General features: G+C 39.7%; 1 protein-coding gene across 1 annotated transcript in view; it reads left to right on the forward strand.

The window, feature by feature from the left end:
• pde1cb (phosphodiesterase 1C, calmodulin-dependent b) overlaps positions 1 to 12,103 on the forward strand; it is a 131,252-nt gene that overhangs the window by 116,411 nt on the left and 2,738 nt on the right. The window contains exons 12-16 of the mRNA XM_034703242.1: positions 940 to 1,060; positions 2,534 to 2,615; positions 5,392 to 5,512; positions 8,014 to 8,189; positions 9,281 to 9,508. Of these exons, the coding sequence (XP_034559133.1) occupies positions 940 to 1,060; positions 2,534 to 2,615; positions 5,392 to 5,512; positions 8,014 to 8,189; positions 9,281 to 9,508 (728 nt within the window). The remainder of the gene's footprint in view (positions 1 to 939; positions 1,061 to 2,533; positions 2,616 to 5,391; positions 5,513 to 8,013; positions 8,190 to 9,280; positions 9,509 to 12,103) is intronic.

A 12,103-nucleotide genomic window follows, 5' to 3' on the forward strand; every position in this document is an offset into this window, starting at 1 on the left:
ACTATACACACACATACACACATACACACATACACACATACACACATACACACATACACAGATACACACATACACACATACACACATACACACATACATACACACACACACACACACACACACACACACACACACACACACACACACACACACTGGGTAACGAGTAACAAGACACAGGTGAGAACAATGAGGCACAGGTGTAGACAATCAAAAAACACAGGAAGTAAAACTAAACCAGACACACAAGGAGCAATAACTACAAAATAAAACAGGAAACATGATAGACTAGAGACACATACACAAGGATCACTAAACAAAAACAGGGGTAAACACAAGGTAAATCTACAAAATAAAACCAGAAATCAAAGACAGAATACAACAAAGGAAATAAAAAACAAAAACTACTCATGACAATGCACAAATCCCAGTACAAGGATTTTTCTATCTCAACAAAAGCATTTCAAAAACTTGATGTGAGATGTGCAGTACTGGTGGATTTCTGAGTATATACAGAATATTTCCACTAAAAGTTGTTTTCTGTCAAGTTTTCTTACTCTGACAGTCAGGTTGTATCAACAGATTGCTAAGGACACATCTGCAGCTGTGCCACATCTTTTTGTGATTGACCCTGCTGTTATCAGGGACACTCAGGGCCTTAGAAAATGTCTTCTATTCCTCTTAGGATTGGTGTTTTCCAATATCATTGTTGCAGATTCTCCTGGAATGCAATTTCAGCTCACAATGTTTGCAGAATTTGAGCCCGTTTGGTGGTTTCAACCCTCAATTCCTTGTAACACCTTGAATGATACCAGAGGGAATTTTGTTTCATTGTGAAATACTCAAAATATATTACAAATGTAGACTCTTGCAATAATTCTGACATCCTGTCTTAAAAGAAACTGCTTTCATACCATGCATATATCTGCGCTCTTTTTGCAGCATCGACAAACCCAAAGCTCTGTCCCTGCTGCTGCACACGGCAGACATCAGCCACCCAGCCAAAAGTTGGGACCTCCACCACCGCTGGACCACCTCCTTACTGGAAGAGTTCTTCAGACAGGTGAGTGGGTGCACCTTGAGGATCATGAAGTGAATCACGAGAGGCTGTTCCTACAAACATGAGGTTTGGAGGCGTGGGATGCTATTTTTTGCCAGTCATATATACATAGAGCTGCAGTTTATGAGGGGCTCACACTTGTAACTAATGTTTGCAAATACAACAGCAACATATTAGAAATCTCTGTAAGTCAAAGCCGTGTTGTGTTATTTCACAGAAATACAATCTACAGTTTCTGAAAGGAACAAAAAGAAAGCCAGGAGGATGAAAAGATGGCATCACTTCATTTGAGTTTCTGAGTAAACAAAGCTTTTTACCGAACACCCTGAATACAAGGGCTCTTAAGCTGGAAAACTGAAATATAATACAAGAAACAATCCATTAAGGCTCTATTATTCAGCTCTATGCCACATCACTCTTCCTGCAGATGGAGTTTGCTCCGTTTTCAGGAAAATTCAGATTTTTTCTAACCATTTTTGGAACGCTGGCTGAAAAGCTTAGATCAAAAGTTCATTCTTGACCTTTAGATTACAACTGTGCCTCCCCTGCTCTGTAAAAATACACAGACCAGCTGTGAAGTCTCAGAGGAATCGATTTCCTCGGATTTCCTCGGATTGCCAAAAGATGAAACACTTCATGTGGAGTCGAGTTGATTCATCTTCTCTTTAAAAAGAGGACACTCCTGGTGTTCTTACCCGCTCCTCTGCTGCAGATGTTTGGGATCGTGTGGATTTTTCATCCCAATCTTTGTCTCATATGTTAGAGGCCTCTTTCACACACTTCCATGTAACGCTAACAACACAATAATGGTAATTAATGGATGGCTGTTTCATGATGGTGCTTTGGCACAACTCCAATCCTCAGAGCACTTTACATCAGTGAGCTATGCAGTCCTATTCATAAGTTTAATTGGAGGCACTCTGCTCTCTGTCGAGTTTAAAAATGATGCCGTGACAAAGCGCCAAGGCAGATTAAAATGTAGAACATTATCTCTTTGATAAAACAATGCATTTGTTATAGATAATAAATTGTGTGTTTGTCGATGACAACATGAAAGACAGACGTTTAACTGGTGCCAAATTGCTTTCAACTCTTCCATTATTAATCCACATTGTTCTCATTATGGGGACTATTGTTATTGTAGCTGCTTTCACAAGGCCTTTGTCTCTCAGCATATGAATTGCCGATAAATGGCTTCTCCAGAGAACATTGCCTCCCGACTCCACATCTCATCTGTTTGTGACAAATCAGAAAAGAAAATGAAACACATTTCTGGCCCAAAAGCACTCGGGGCAAGCGGGGCAGACAAATCTAAAGTCTGTTGATAGAAGTTGGTGGTTGGTTTGTGAGGCAGTACTGTGGATTCAGTCTGGTGTGTGTTTGTGTGTGTGTGTCTTTGCCTGGAAAGGAAAAAAACATTTTGCTAGAAACCAAACCTGAAAATGATTTTGACTGAGGCTGCTTCTGTATTTCCAGGGGGACAAAGAATCCGAGCTCGGCCTGCCGTTCTCCCCACTCTGCGACCGAAAGTCCACAATGGTAGCGCAGTCCCAGATCGGTGAGTGGCTCTTCTATCCTTTAAACACAATCTGCTTGTCTGTGGGGTTTATACTGTCATGTTTTGGTCTGTTCTCAGTTTCCTTTCAGTGATTTTTTGGTTATTCTTGTTTCCGTTCAGGTTTATTTAATTTGTAGTTCCTTTTGTTTCATATGTTGATTTTTCCTTGTGTTATATTTCTTGATCTGTCAAGTGTAGACAAGACAAAAAGAGGATCCAAAGGGCAGACTATAATAAAAGGTTTATGTAACAAAATGCAGCAAGAGAAAATCAAAAAAATGTATTTTAAACAAATCCACAGGAACACTAGAGCAAGACAAGGTAACATGCAGGAAAGACAAAGCACTCATGGTAGAGTACCCAATGCACTGACCAAGAAGGGAGGAAACACACACACACACACACACACACACACACACACACACACACACACACACACACACACACACACACACACTAGGTAACGAGACAGGTGAGAACAAAAAGGCACAGCTAAAGACAATCAAAAAGGAGGGAAAACACAGGAAGTAAAACTAGACCAGACACACAGGGAGCAATTACTACAAAATAAAACAGGAAACACAAGACCAGGGCTATTCAATTAAATATTTCGTTGGGCCGGATTTTCAGACGAAGGACATGAGCTGGGACTGACATTTTTAGCAGACAGTGAGCAAAGTTAACCATTTAAAAGAAAAACAAATAGATAAGATAACAAACACACCGGATGTTTATTAATGTATTGCCTCATCAAAAGGGCATAAACACAATAAAAGAGCAGCCTTTTCCACGCAGGATTAAATCAACGATTTTCCTTGCCAGTTTTTTGTTGTAGTGTAGATAAAGACATGCTATTTTCACCTGTTCAGAACTGCTAATGTTAACTTTTCAAACGCGCCTCCTCAACAACACAATGCATTATGGGTTAGTTGCTAGGTTACGATAAGTGTTGCATTCAATGTTTATTAATGTTGGAATTTTTGTAAGATCTTGTCAGTGTTAGTAAATGATGTTTTATTTGCCAGACCCAAGTCACAATCCCTCAGCAGTTGCATTGGAGCCTCATGTGGCCCCCGGGCTGCTAATTGAATAGGGCTGCACTAGACCAATCACAGACATGAGGGTATACAAAAAGGAAGAACATAAAACATAAAAACCTCACTCAGGAAATAACTGAAATACAAATCAATACATGAAACAAAGGGCACTAGAAACTAAATAATACTGAATGGAAACAAGAAGAACCAAAAATCATTAAAAGAAAACTGAGAATAGACCAAAACATACGGAAAAGTTCAGGTCCGCCATGAGTTAACTTGTGATTTATTTTTATATGAACTCTGATAGAGCAACCAAAATTGTGCTTTTTCTGTTCTTACAATGGGAGAAAGTAGTATAACAAAACATAGGAATGTAAGATGCCAAAAACAGTTGCAGTATTACTTGTGCTACATCACAAGCAGTTTTCCTGATTGGTGTTAGATTATAGAGCATTTATCTAAGACCCCTCTTGATAGCCACTACTAGCACTCATGAAGGATTGTTATTTGTGCTTTCACACCTACACGCCCAATTTTCCACTGCAAAAATAACTTATTATTGTAAGAGGAAGCTCAGAGCTGTTGAAAACTCAACTCAACTTTATTTATATAGCACCTTTCATACATACAAGAATTGCAGCCCAAAGTTCTTCACAAAAGAACAGAGACAGAAAACGATAGATATGGGTAAAATAACAAAATACATAATGGTAAAAAAAAAAAAAAAATCTAAGTAAAATAAAGTAAATGCAATGAAATTAATAAATAGATAAATTAAGTAAGCGTAGAAATAAAAAAGAAATATTCTAAAGTTAAAAAGGTCAGAAAATACAAGAAATAAACAGATAACTAATAGATAAGATAAATACATTATTCTAATAAAAGAAACAATTGGTGTGCTAATCCTGGTGACTGCATATCAGAGTTGTATCAGTTTAAAGTCTGTATCTCAGCAGCTGGACCGTCTAATGAAACCGTATAAAAAGATTTTAGTGAGATCAGTGACATTTTTAAAAGTGACGCCCTGGAGAGCTCTTGTAAAATGAAGGACGAACAGTAACCTTAGTCCTTGGTTGAATGTGTTAGAGACTGTGGACATGCCCACGGGTTTGTGGACTACACTTTTGAGCCTCGAGTTTGAATCTGGCTGTTGAAGTTTTATTGAAGCCAGATGTTACAATCCTTGTTCAAAGGGATGGACCTGGAAGAGGGAGGTTTAGTACCACTAAGGTAGAGAAGTGATACTAAGGTTATTCAAATGCTGTGTGAAGCTAAGCTAAAAATCCAAGTAGCCGTGGGTGGAACTGCAGGTTTTTACACGTTTAAAGAAGCTTTTTGTCTTGGCCTTGGAGATTAAAAAACATCTTCATTTGTATTTGAATGTCAGATTTGAGCATTAGGTGTGACATTAGGTAAGTAGCAATGGCCTTTTTTCATATCTTTGTTTCATGACTAAAAACCTATTTATAAATTATGAATATGTGTTCACCGACTTGATTCAGATTCAGAATACTTTATTAGTCCCAGAAGGGCAGTTCAGTTTCACAGTCAACCCGTCCACAGTACAAAATATACAGTAAAGGAAATAAATAACACATGATGACATCGACAACAACCCCAACCAGTGACCATACAGCAGAGTGGGATGTGGAGTGATTCTTGGTTTATTCTGCCCTTTGTGCATTTAGCAGCCTTATGGCAGAATAATGTCTAATTGTTTTTAAATCTGTCACCAGGCTTTATAGACTTCATCGTGGTGCCCACCTTCACGGTGCTGTCAGACATGATGGAACGTATTGTCACGCCACTCATTGATGAGGCCTCTCATTCAGGTCTTGCCGGCTTTAGACGCTCCAGGTAAGCTGCAGCTCTTCTCTTCCCTTCACTGTATCTGGATTTGACTCTGCTCAGTTCTGAGTAGACAGAGGTGGGCGACAGTATGCAAAACTGAGTGGATTTTAATCAGTCAGCCTGCTAAATCAAGGTTTTAAAAATCCACTGTTTTCAACCCTGCACTTTTTTCTCCTTTCTGAGTTACTGCTCACTCAATTACGTGATTTAACACCAACAGCTCCTCTGTAATAGCAGCATATCTAATGGTAGTATTGAAAACAGCAGAAGAGTCCTCCATCAGTAATCCATTTCTGTGCGTGGAAGTGTCTCCACCTTTCATCAGGCAGAGCCACACACCTTGAAATTGATATTTTAGAGATGCTAACCCTGCCGTCCCTGATCCAGAGTGAGCCCCAGTGCTGGTTCTGCATACACAATAGCCTCTGGAGTTTCAACATGGAATGATTTTGTCTCCACTGGCTTAATTACTTGGTTTCGTACTTTTCCTCCAGCCACTTAATAAATCAGATATTTAGTCTGTGAAACCAGACGAATAGGCAAGTACATCCCTCTTGCTCTTGTGTAACTAATAATCCAACTACCCAGAGAAAAATGGTTTTAAAACTTGAAGTTGGTTATTTCTTTCAAACTTGTGTCTCTCAGACTGAGCTTATTACAGAATAAAGCTGCACTTTGGGAGTCTGGCTCTGCACCTGCACATCAATATCGCCCTCCTCCTCAACAGCAGTCATTAGCATCACTCAGTGGGCCTGCAGTCACAGCTAACCAAGTGGAAATCTCAGATAGTGTTTCTACTCATGCAGCCTCCTTGTCTTCACACACACCTGGGTGCTTATGTGTTTCCTTTGACTGCTTCTTCACAGCGTTTATAGCTGCTTTCAATCATCTGTAACTGTGTCTGCTCTCTGTCTTCCTCTTCTTATCAGACAGTCTTTCTTTCTTCTTCTTGTAGTGAAAAATGAACCGCTGTTTTTTTAGACAAACTTGAACCATGCAGAAGGATGACAATGTCAGACTGTGGGTGGGCTTGTTAGTTCACACGGAATAATAGATCCATACAACAAATGGATTGTTGACGGCACTTTGCACAGACGAACATAGGTGATGGATGAATTTGATGAGGTTAAAGATGGTGCCATATTTCAATCAATCATCTTTATTCATATAACGCCAAATCACATCAAATGTTATCTGAAGACTCTTTACGAACAGAGCAGTTCTAGGCCGTACTCTATGTTATATTATTAGCAAAGACCCAACATCAAGACAGGATAAGATCCAGTCTGATCTCACAGGCAGGACTCAGTCTGATCTCAACTTAATCCACCATGAGCAGAGCAATTTGCAGCATTTAGCTACTGTAGTTGCAGCGGCAAGGACAAACTTCCTTTACCAGACAGAAACCTCGAGCAGAACCAAACTCATGTTAGACAGCCATCTACCTCAACTGAGTTGGGGTTGGAAAGAGGGATTGAGGGAGATGAAGAGAGAGAGATGATATTTTAGGTCTTTAGAAAAATATCTCAACAATCATTGGTTTGATTGCCCCTAACAATTTAACATCAAATCACAGTTAGTATTTAATTCTTGGCCAAGATTATCCTGATGATAACTTTTCAAACTTTCACAGATCCCCCCCAGAGCAACAAAATACAATAGTGAAGTTGTACTCTTCATGATAACTCAACTAAATTTCTTTGTGTCTAATTGGTGAATACTTTTACTTTCCCAGTGAGCACTTAGATATTAAAGTTAAAGTCTGGTTGGAAACAGAGTGAAATCAGGTCAGAACATCCAGATTTGAATCCATTTTCAACCAGCTAAAATACAGCTTTGACGTCAACAAGGCAGGAAACACACTGTTCTTTAAAATGAACCCTGTAACAGTGTTTCTTTAAAGTCATTTTCCAGTGGTACTCAAGATCCTGTCAATGACAAGACATCATTTCAGTTCATTCCTTTTTTTATTCAAAATAAGTAATATAACTTTTTCCGGCATGTGTCATGTTAACAAGAAGCCCCTGGCATACTGAGGTAGTCAATTGTTACTTGACAGCAGAGGACAGTGATGGCCAACTGCGGTGAGCGTCTGACTTCCAGTGTTGTCAGCTGCACAGTTGAATCCCAATACCCTCTCTACATTTATTCATGGATGGCTGTGTACTTTAGTACGGCCATTTTTGTCACATTATATTATCATATATTTGAATGTGATGAATCTTTAGACAAAAGCACATTTCCTGTTAAAATCTGACCTGTGATGTTGAAAATACTTTCACTTTTCACCCAGTTTCCAATGCCAATTTGTCAGTGGCAAAACTATTTTAAACAGATGTTCAACAGAAAGATGCTATCTGAGTTAGGTCAAAACTTGAGTAATTTGAGTTTTATTGTTAACATGTAAGGATGCTTACATTGTCCCTGTCCTTGAAATAGCATGGCAGTAGAATCTTTAGTCATATTTACTTTAAACATTTCTTCTGCCATCTTATCTCTCCGTCCAGTCTAAACAGTATTAGCTCAGACGAGACCAAGAGGCACAGCGTGAAGAGCATAGGCTCCGACAGCAGCTCGTCAGGACAAGGCTCTCTGCTGACGGTGGACCTGAAGAACTTCAAAGCGCTGTGGAACGAAGAGGTTTACCAGAACAGAGAGAGATGGAAATCACAAGCTGCTAAAGGTACAGTACGTCCATGCAGACATAATCATAACCCAGTAAAAAGGAGATGATTTGGGGATTCAGGGAACATTAATGCCTGGGTAAAACAGATCTGTCCAAACAGATCATGAAATCCACCAGAATGTGTAAAATTGGCTTACAGAGCTGCAATGCTCTTAACGCCTGCAATGCTCTTAGCTCCCTCAGAAGGGGATTCTGCTGACCTGTATTAGAGTGGGATTTTATGGGACACACAGTGATCTCTGAGTCTATGTATCAGGTTTGATTACAATATTTATCTAAGTTATTGGCATTTTTTCGAATTTCAAGAAGTCTTTAAGTCATAAAACTGATCTTTATACTCTATGTTTTATTTCTAAGCCATAAATAAGCTCAATGTGTGGGGCTGTATTTATCATATTGGCATAAAGACTTGATTTTAGGGACACTGTTGGCTTAACGGTTTTAGAGTGCGCCCCATGTACAGGCGCCATAGTCCACGTCACAGTGGTCCCTGGTTCGACTCTCCATTACTCTCTAACCCCCAAATATTCTCTGTCTCTTCAGCTGTTAATGTTGTTGAAAAATGCCCCCAAAATAGCTTTTAAAAATAACAAAAACTTGATTTGAACTTTTAAGAACACTCTTTTGTTCAAACAAGAATCAATAACTTCAGTTTACTTCATAAAAAGAAGGTTTTTGGTTGAGGTAATCGTTATTTACGACTGACTGAAGTGACAAAAAGACTTCCTGTGTGGCTTTAGCTCTTTTTCTGAGTAGATGCTTTCAAAATATATTACTTGTTTATTCTTGCTGGTTTCTTCTAAGTTGTCTTCAGAGGTGATAGCTGTGTCTGCAGGTTGTTTCTGCTACACCCCAACTCACCACAAAAACCTGTGAATGCAGTTTTAATTTACCTTTAAGCTTTAAGAAGTTTTTATTTTGAGGTCTGAAACAAGATAAATATCCCAGTAAGCTTATTCAGCTTTCCCTGGCTTAAAGAAAGAGTAAGGGTATGAATAAATAATAAGAACAAGAAGAAAGACATAGATAATGACCACACATGGACACAGTCTCTCACCCTGCCTCTCTGCTCCACCGTTTGACCTCAGAGGCAGAAGAGCGAGCGAAAAAGGAAGCGGAGGAGCAAGCCCAGCTAGAAGAGATCATGGATCCCCAGGAGGTCCTAGCAGAATCAGAGCAGCCTGAAGAAAAGGGGGACCAATCAGAGGGGGAGGAACCCGAGTCAGCAGAGGCTAGCAGACCAGCAGATGGCAACACAGAGGAAACAGAGCAGGGCGCTCAGCCGGGGAGCGCTGCACACACTCCGCTGCAGAACGGTACGTCTCTGTGACTGTATGATCCCAGAGCATGGCTTCACTGACATTTACTCATTCAGCATTCCTCATAGAGACATTTGTCACAATATCAGCGACTGCCAAATGATTGGTTGCCATTCATTTTATGAAACCATTTCAATAACCCTGACTAATTCTAGAGAAAAAGCCACTGCCAATGATTTAATGCAGTTTGTTGTTTTGCTGTGTTTGCATTGAGGTCTGTGTTCCCTTACTCTATGTTTTGTTTCCTCTCTTAAGAAGCTTAGATTCCCTCAGCATTTAGTTTAAACACTTACTCTCCCCTGCTCTTTGTTTCGCTGAATAAAAAGCCACTACACTATCAAAACCCCTGGAAAGCTTAAAGAAAAGCAACATGTCACCCTCTCATCATCTCAATCTGTCATCTAATGCTGTTAAGGACTGAACTAGCACAAGAGGCTAGCTTATCCAGGGGCTAATACCAATCATGCACTAACAGATCTTTCTATCTATATATCTGTTTGAATGTGTAACATATTATTATTGTGTATGACTTTACAGGTCTCTCATATCCGTGTGTGATACATTGGTAGCTAGCATTTTACAGGTTTGATGATCTTTATGTGAGTTACCCTTTCAGTCATCTAATGCGACTGAAGTTCAGCCTCTTTGTCTCTTTCTCATCATTTAGATGTGAATTTAAAAAATGGCTTATGAGGGTCTTTTTAGAAACTGATCTGTTAAAAACAGCGAGTAGCATAGTAGCGCAGCATGTGTTAGCACCTTGGAGCTGGAGACAGTTTTATATGGAGGTGCAACATTACCCCTTAACAACCACAATGAGCGTTGTGTTCCCTTGTAAGAAGTTTTTATTATTTTTCTTCTCGCTCATTTAAGTTTTTGCTTGTTTTTTAAACTTTTATTTGATGCATCAAATTATGTTCCCTGAAAAATGTACCTTAGTATAAAGTTTTGTGTTCCCTAGAAATTCTTTTTTGTTTGTTCTTTTACCATATTTTCTTCTGTATGGTCGTGGCCAAAGGAGGAATTGGAAGTTTATCTTGAGGCTCTCGGCTGTCAGCCAATGTTGCAACAGACACAGGCTGTTTTCAAAACCGCCTACTATCCTAGCAGTACATACTGATTTGGCCAAAATTCAGTATGTAGTAAATACTATGTGAACAAGAGCAAAATCTGCAGTATGCCAAAACTCCCAGGATGATGTTAATGATTCGGGAAAATTTCGTAGTATGCATCGGACCAGTTGGCCTCGCCTACTGTTTCCCACAATGCACAGTGCTCGCTCCACTCTTTCTTTCCTCTTCTTTTTTTGATGGGGGGAACTCAGTTTTTAGGTGCTGTGAAAATCATTAAATGACATATAAACCACTTCCTAACTTTTTAAATCATAAGTGAATGCTAAAGAAGCAGTTTCGCTATCAGCTTGGCCGTTGTTTACTTCCGCTTTACGAAACCGGAAATCCAGTGACGTCTGGCCCAGCGTACTGCAACACAGATCAAACAGAACAGTCATACTACATACTAAATTCAAACACAGTAGTAGGCAGTACCTACTGCTTACTACATTAGTAGATAGTATGTAGCAGGCCGTTTCGAAAACAGCCTTTGCTTGTTTACTCCTAGTGCGCTTTCTTTGAGGAAGTAGTGCCGGCTTCACAACCAATCAGGACGACATAGGAGGACTGGCCTGTCGTCCAATCAGGATGGAGGGTCAGAGAGTGGCTCTGATTGGCTGTGTGGAGCAAGTGGAATTTATAGATTGCTGGATACAGAGGCATATGAAAACACAGAGATCTCGCCATAATCTCAAGTAACTTCATTTACTGATAGCTGTTGATTGGTGTTATAACTTTTTTTTTTAATAACACACCACCAAAAGGACATTTTTGTTGTCCCATTCCTTTCAACTGAAGCTTTAATTTTGATTTCCTTCACAACAAGTTTTGCGCTCCCTCATTAAGATTTTTTGATGTTCTTTTGAAGGAGTTTTAAATGTTGTTTCCTCTTGAGTGAAGTTTTAATTTCCTCTGCAAAAAGTAAAGGTTTTTTGTGTTCCCTTAATTTAACTTTTGATTTCCTTCACAATACCTCCCAATGAGTTTAGTCTTTCCTTACAACAAGTATTTTGTAGTTCCCCTGTCTGAAATCTTCCCTTGGAAGAATTTGCATTCCCCTGTATCAACTTTGATCTGCTCAACATAATTTTTTGTTCCTGCACCTTATGCCTCATGATAGGATTTAATGTCCCTGCTATTCTTTGTGTTCCTTTTCATTAATGTGTGTCACCTCACATTAAGTACAGTCTGCCTGAGTGTTTAGTGTTCTGAGGCAGTGTAAAGACTAATGTAGAGATTCATGTGTCCGTAGTTCAGGGAGCAGGTTACACTGCAATATGGAGAATCTGGCAAGGAGTGCGTGGAAATCTTAAATACGACAGGGCTGATGATGAAAGGTGGAGGCAGGTGGGCGGGAGGCGTCAGTTGATGGTACCTGAAGTGAAAGAGGTTCCTGTAAGGCATGAGGGAGCGGCTGGAGTCAGGGTCGCTGAGATGACAGGAACAGGTGGAGGAGTCAGGCAGCATCTGTCGGACGAGA

This window comes from Notolabrus celidotus, chromosome 15, assembly GCF_009762535.1.
Source record: "Notolabrus celidotus isolate fNotCel1 chromosome 15, fNotCel1.pri, whole genome shotgun sequence".
Classification (NCBI taxonomy): Eukaryota; Metazoa; Chordata; class Actinopteri; order Labriformes; family Labridae; genus Notolabrus; species Notolabrus celidotus.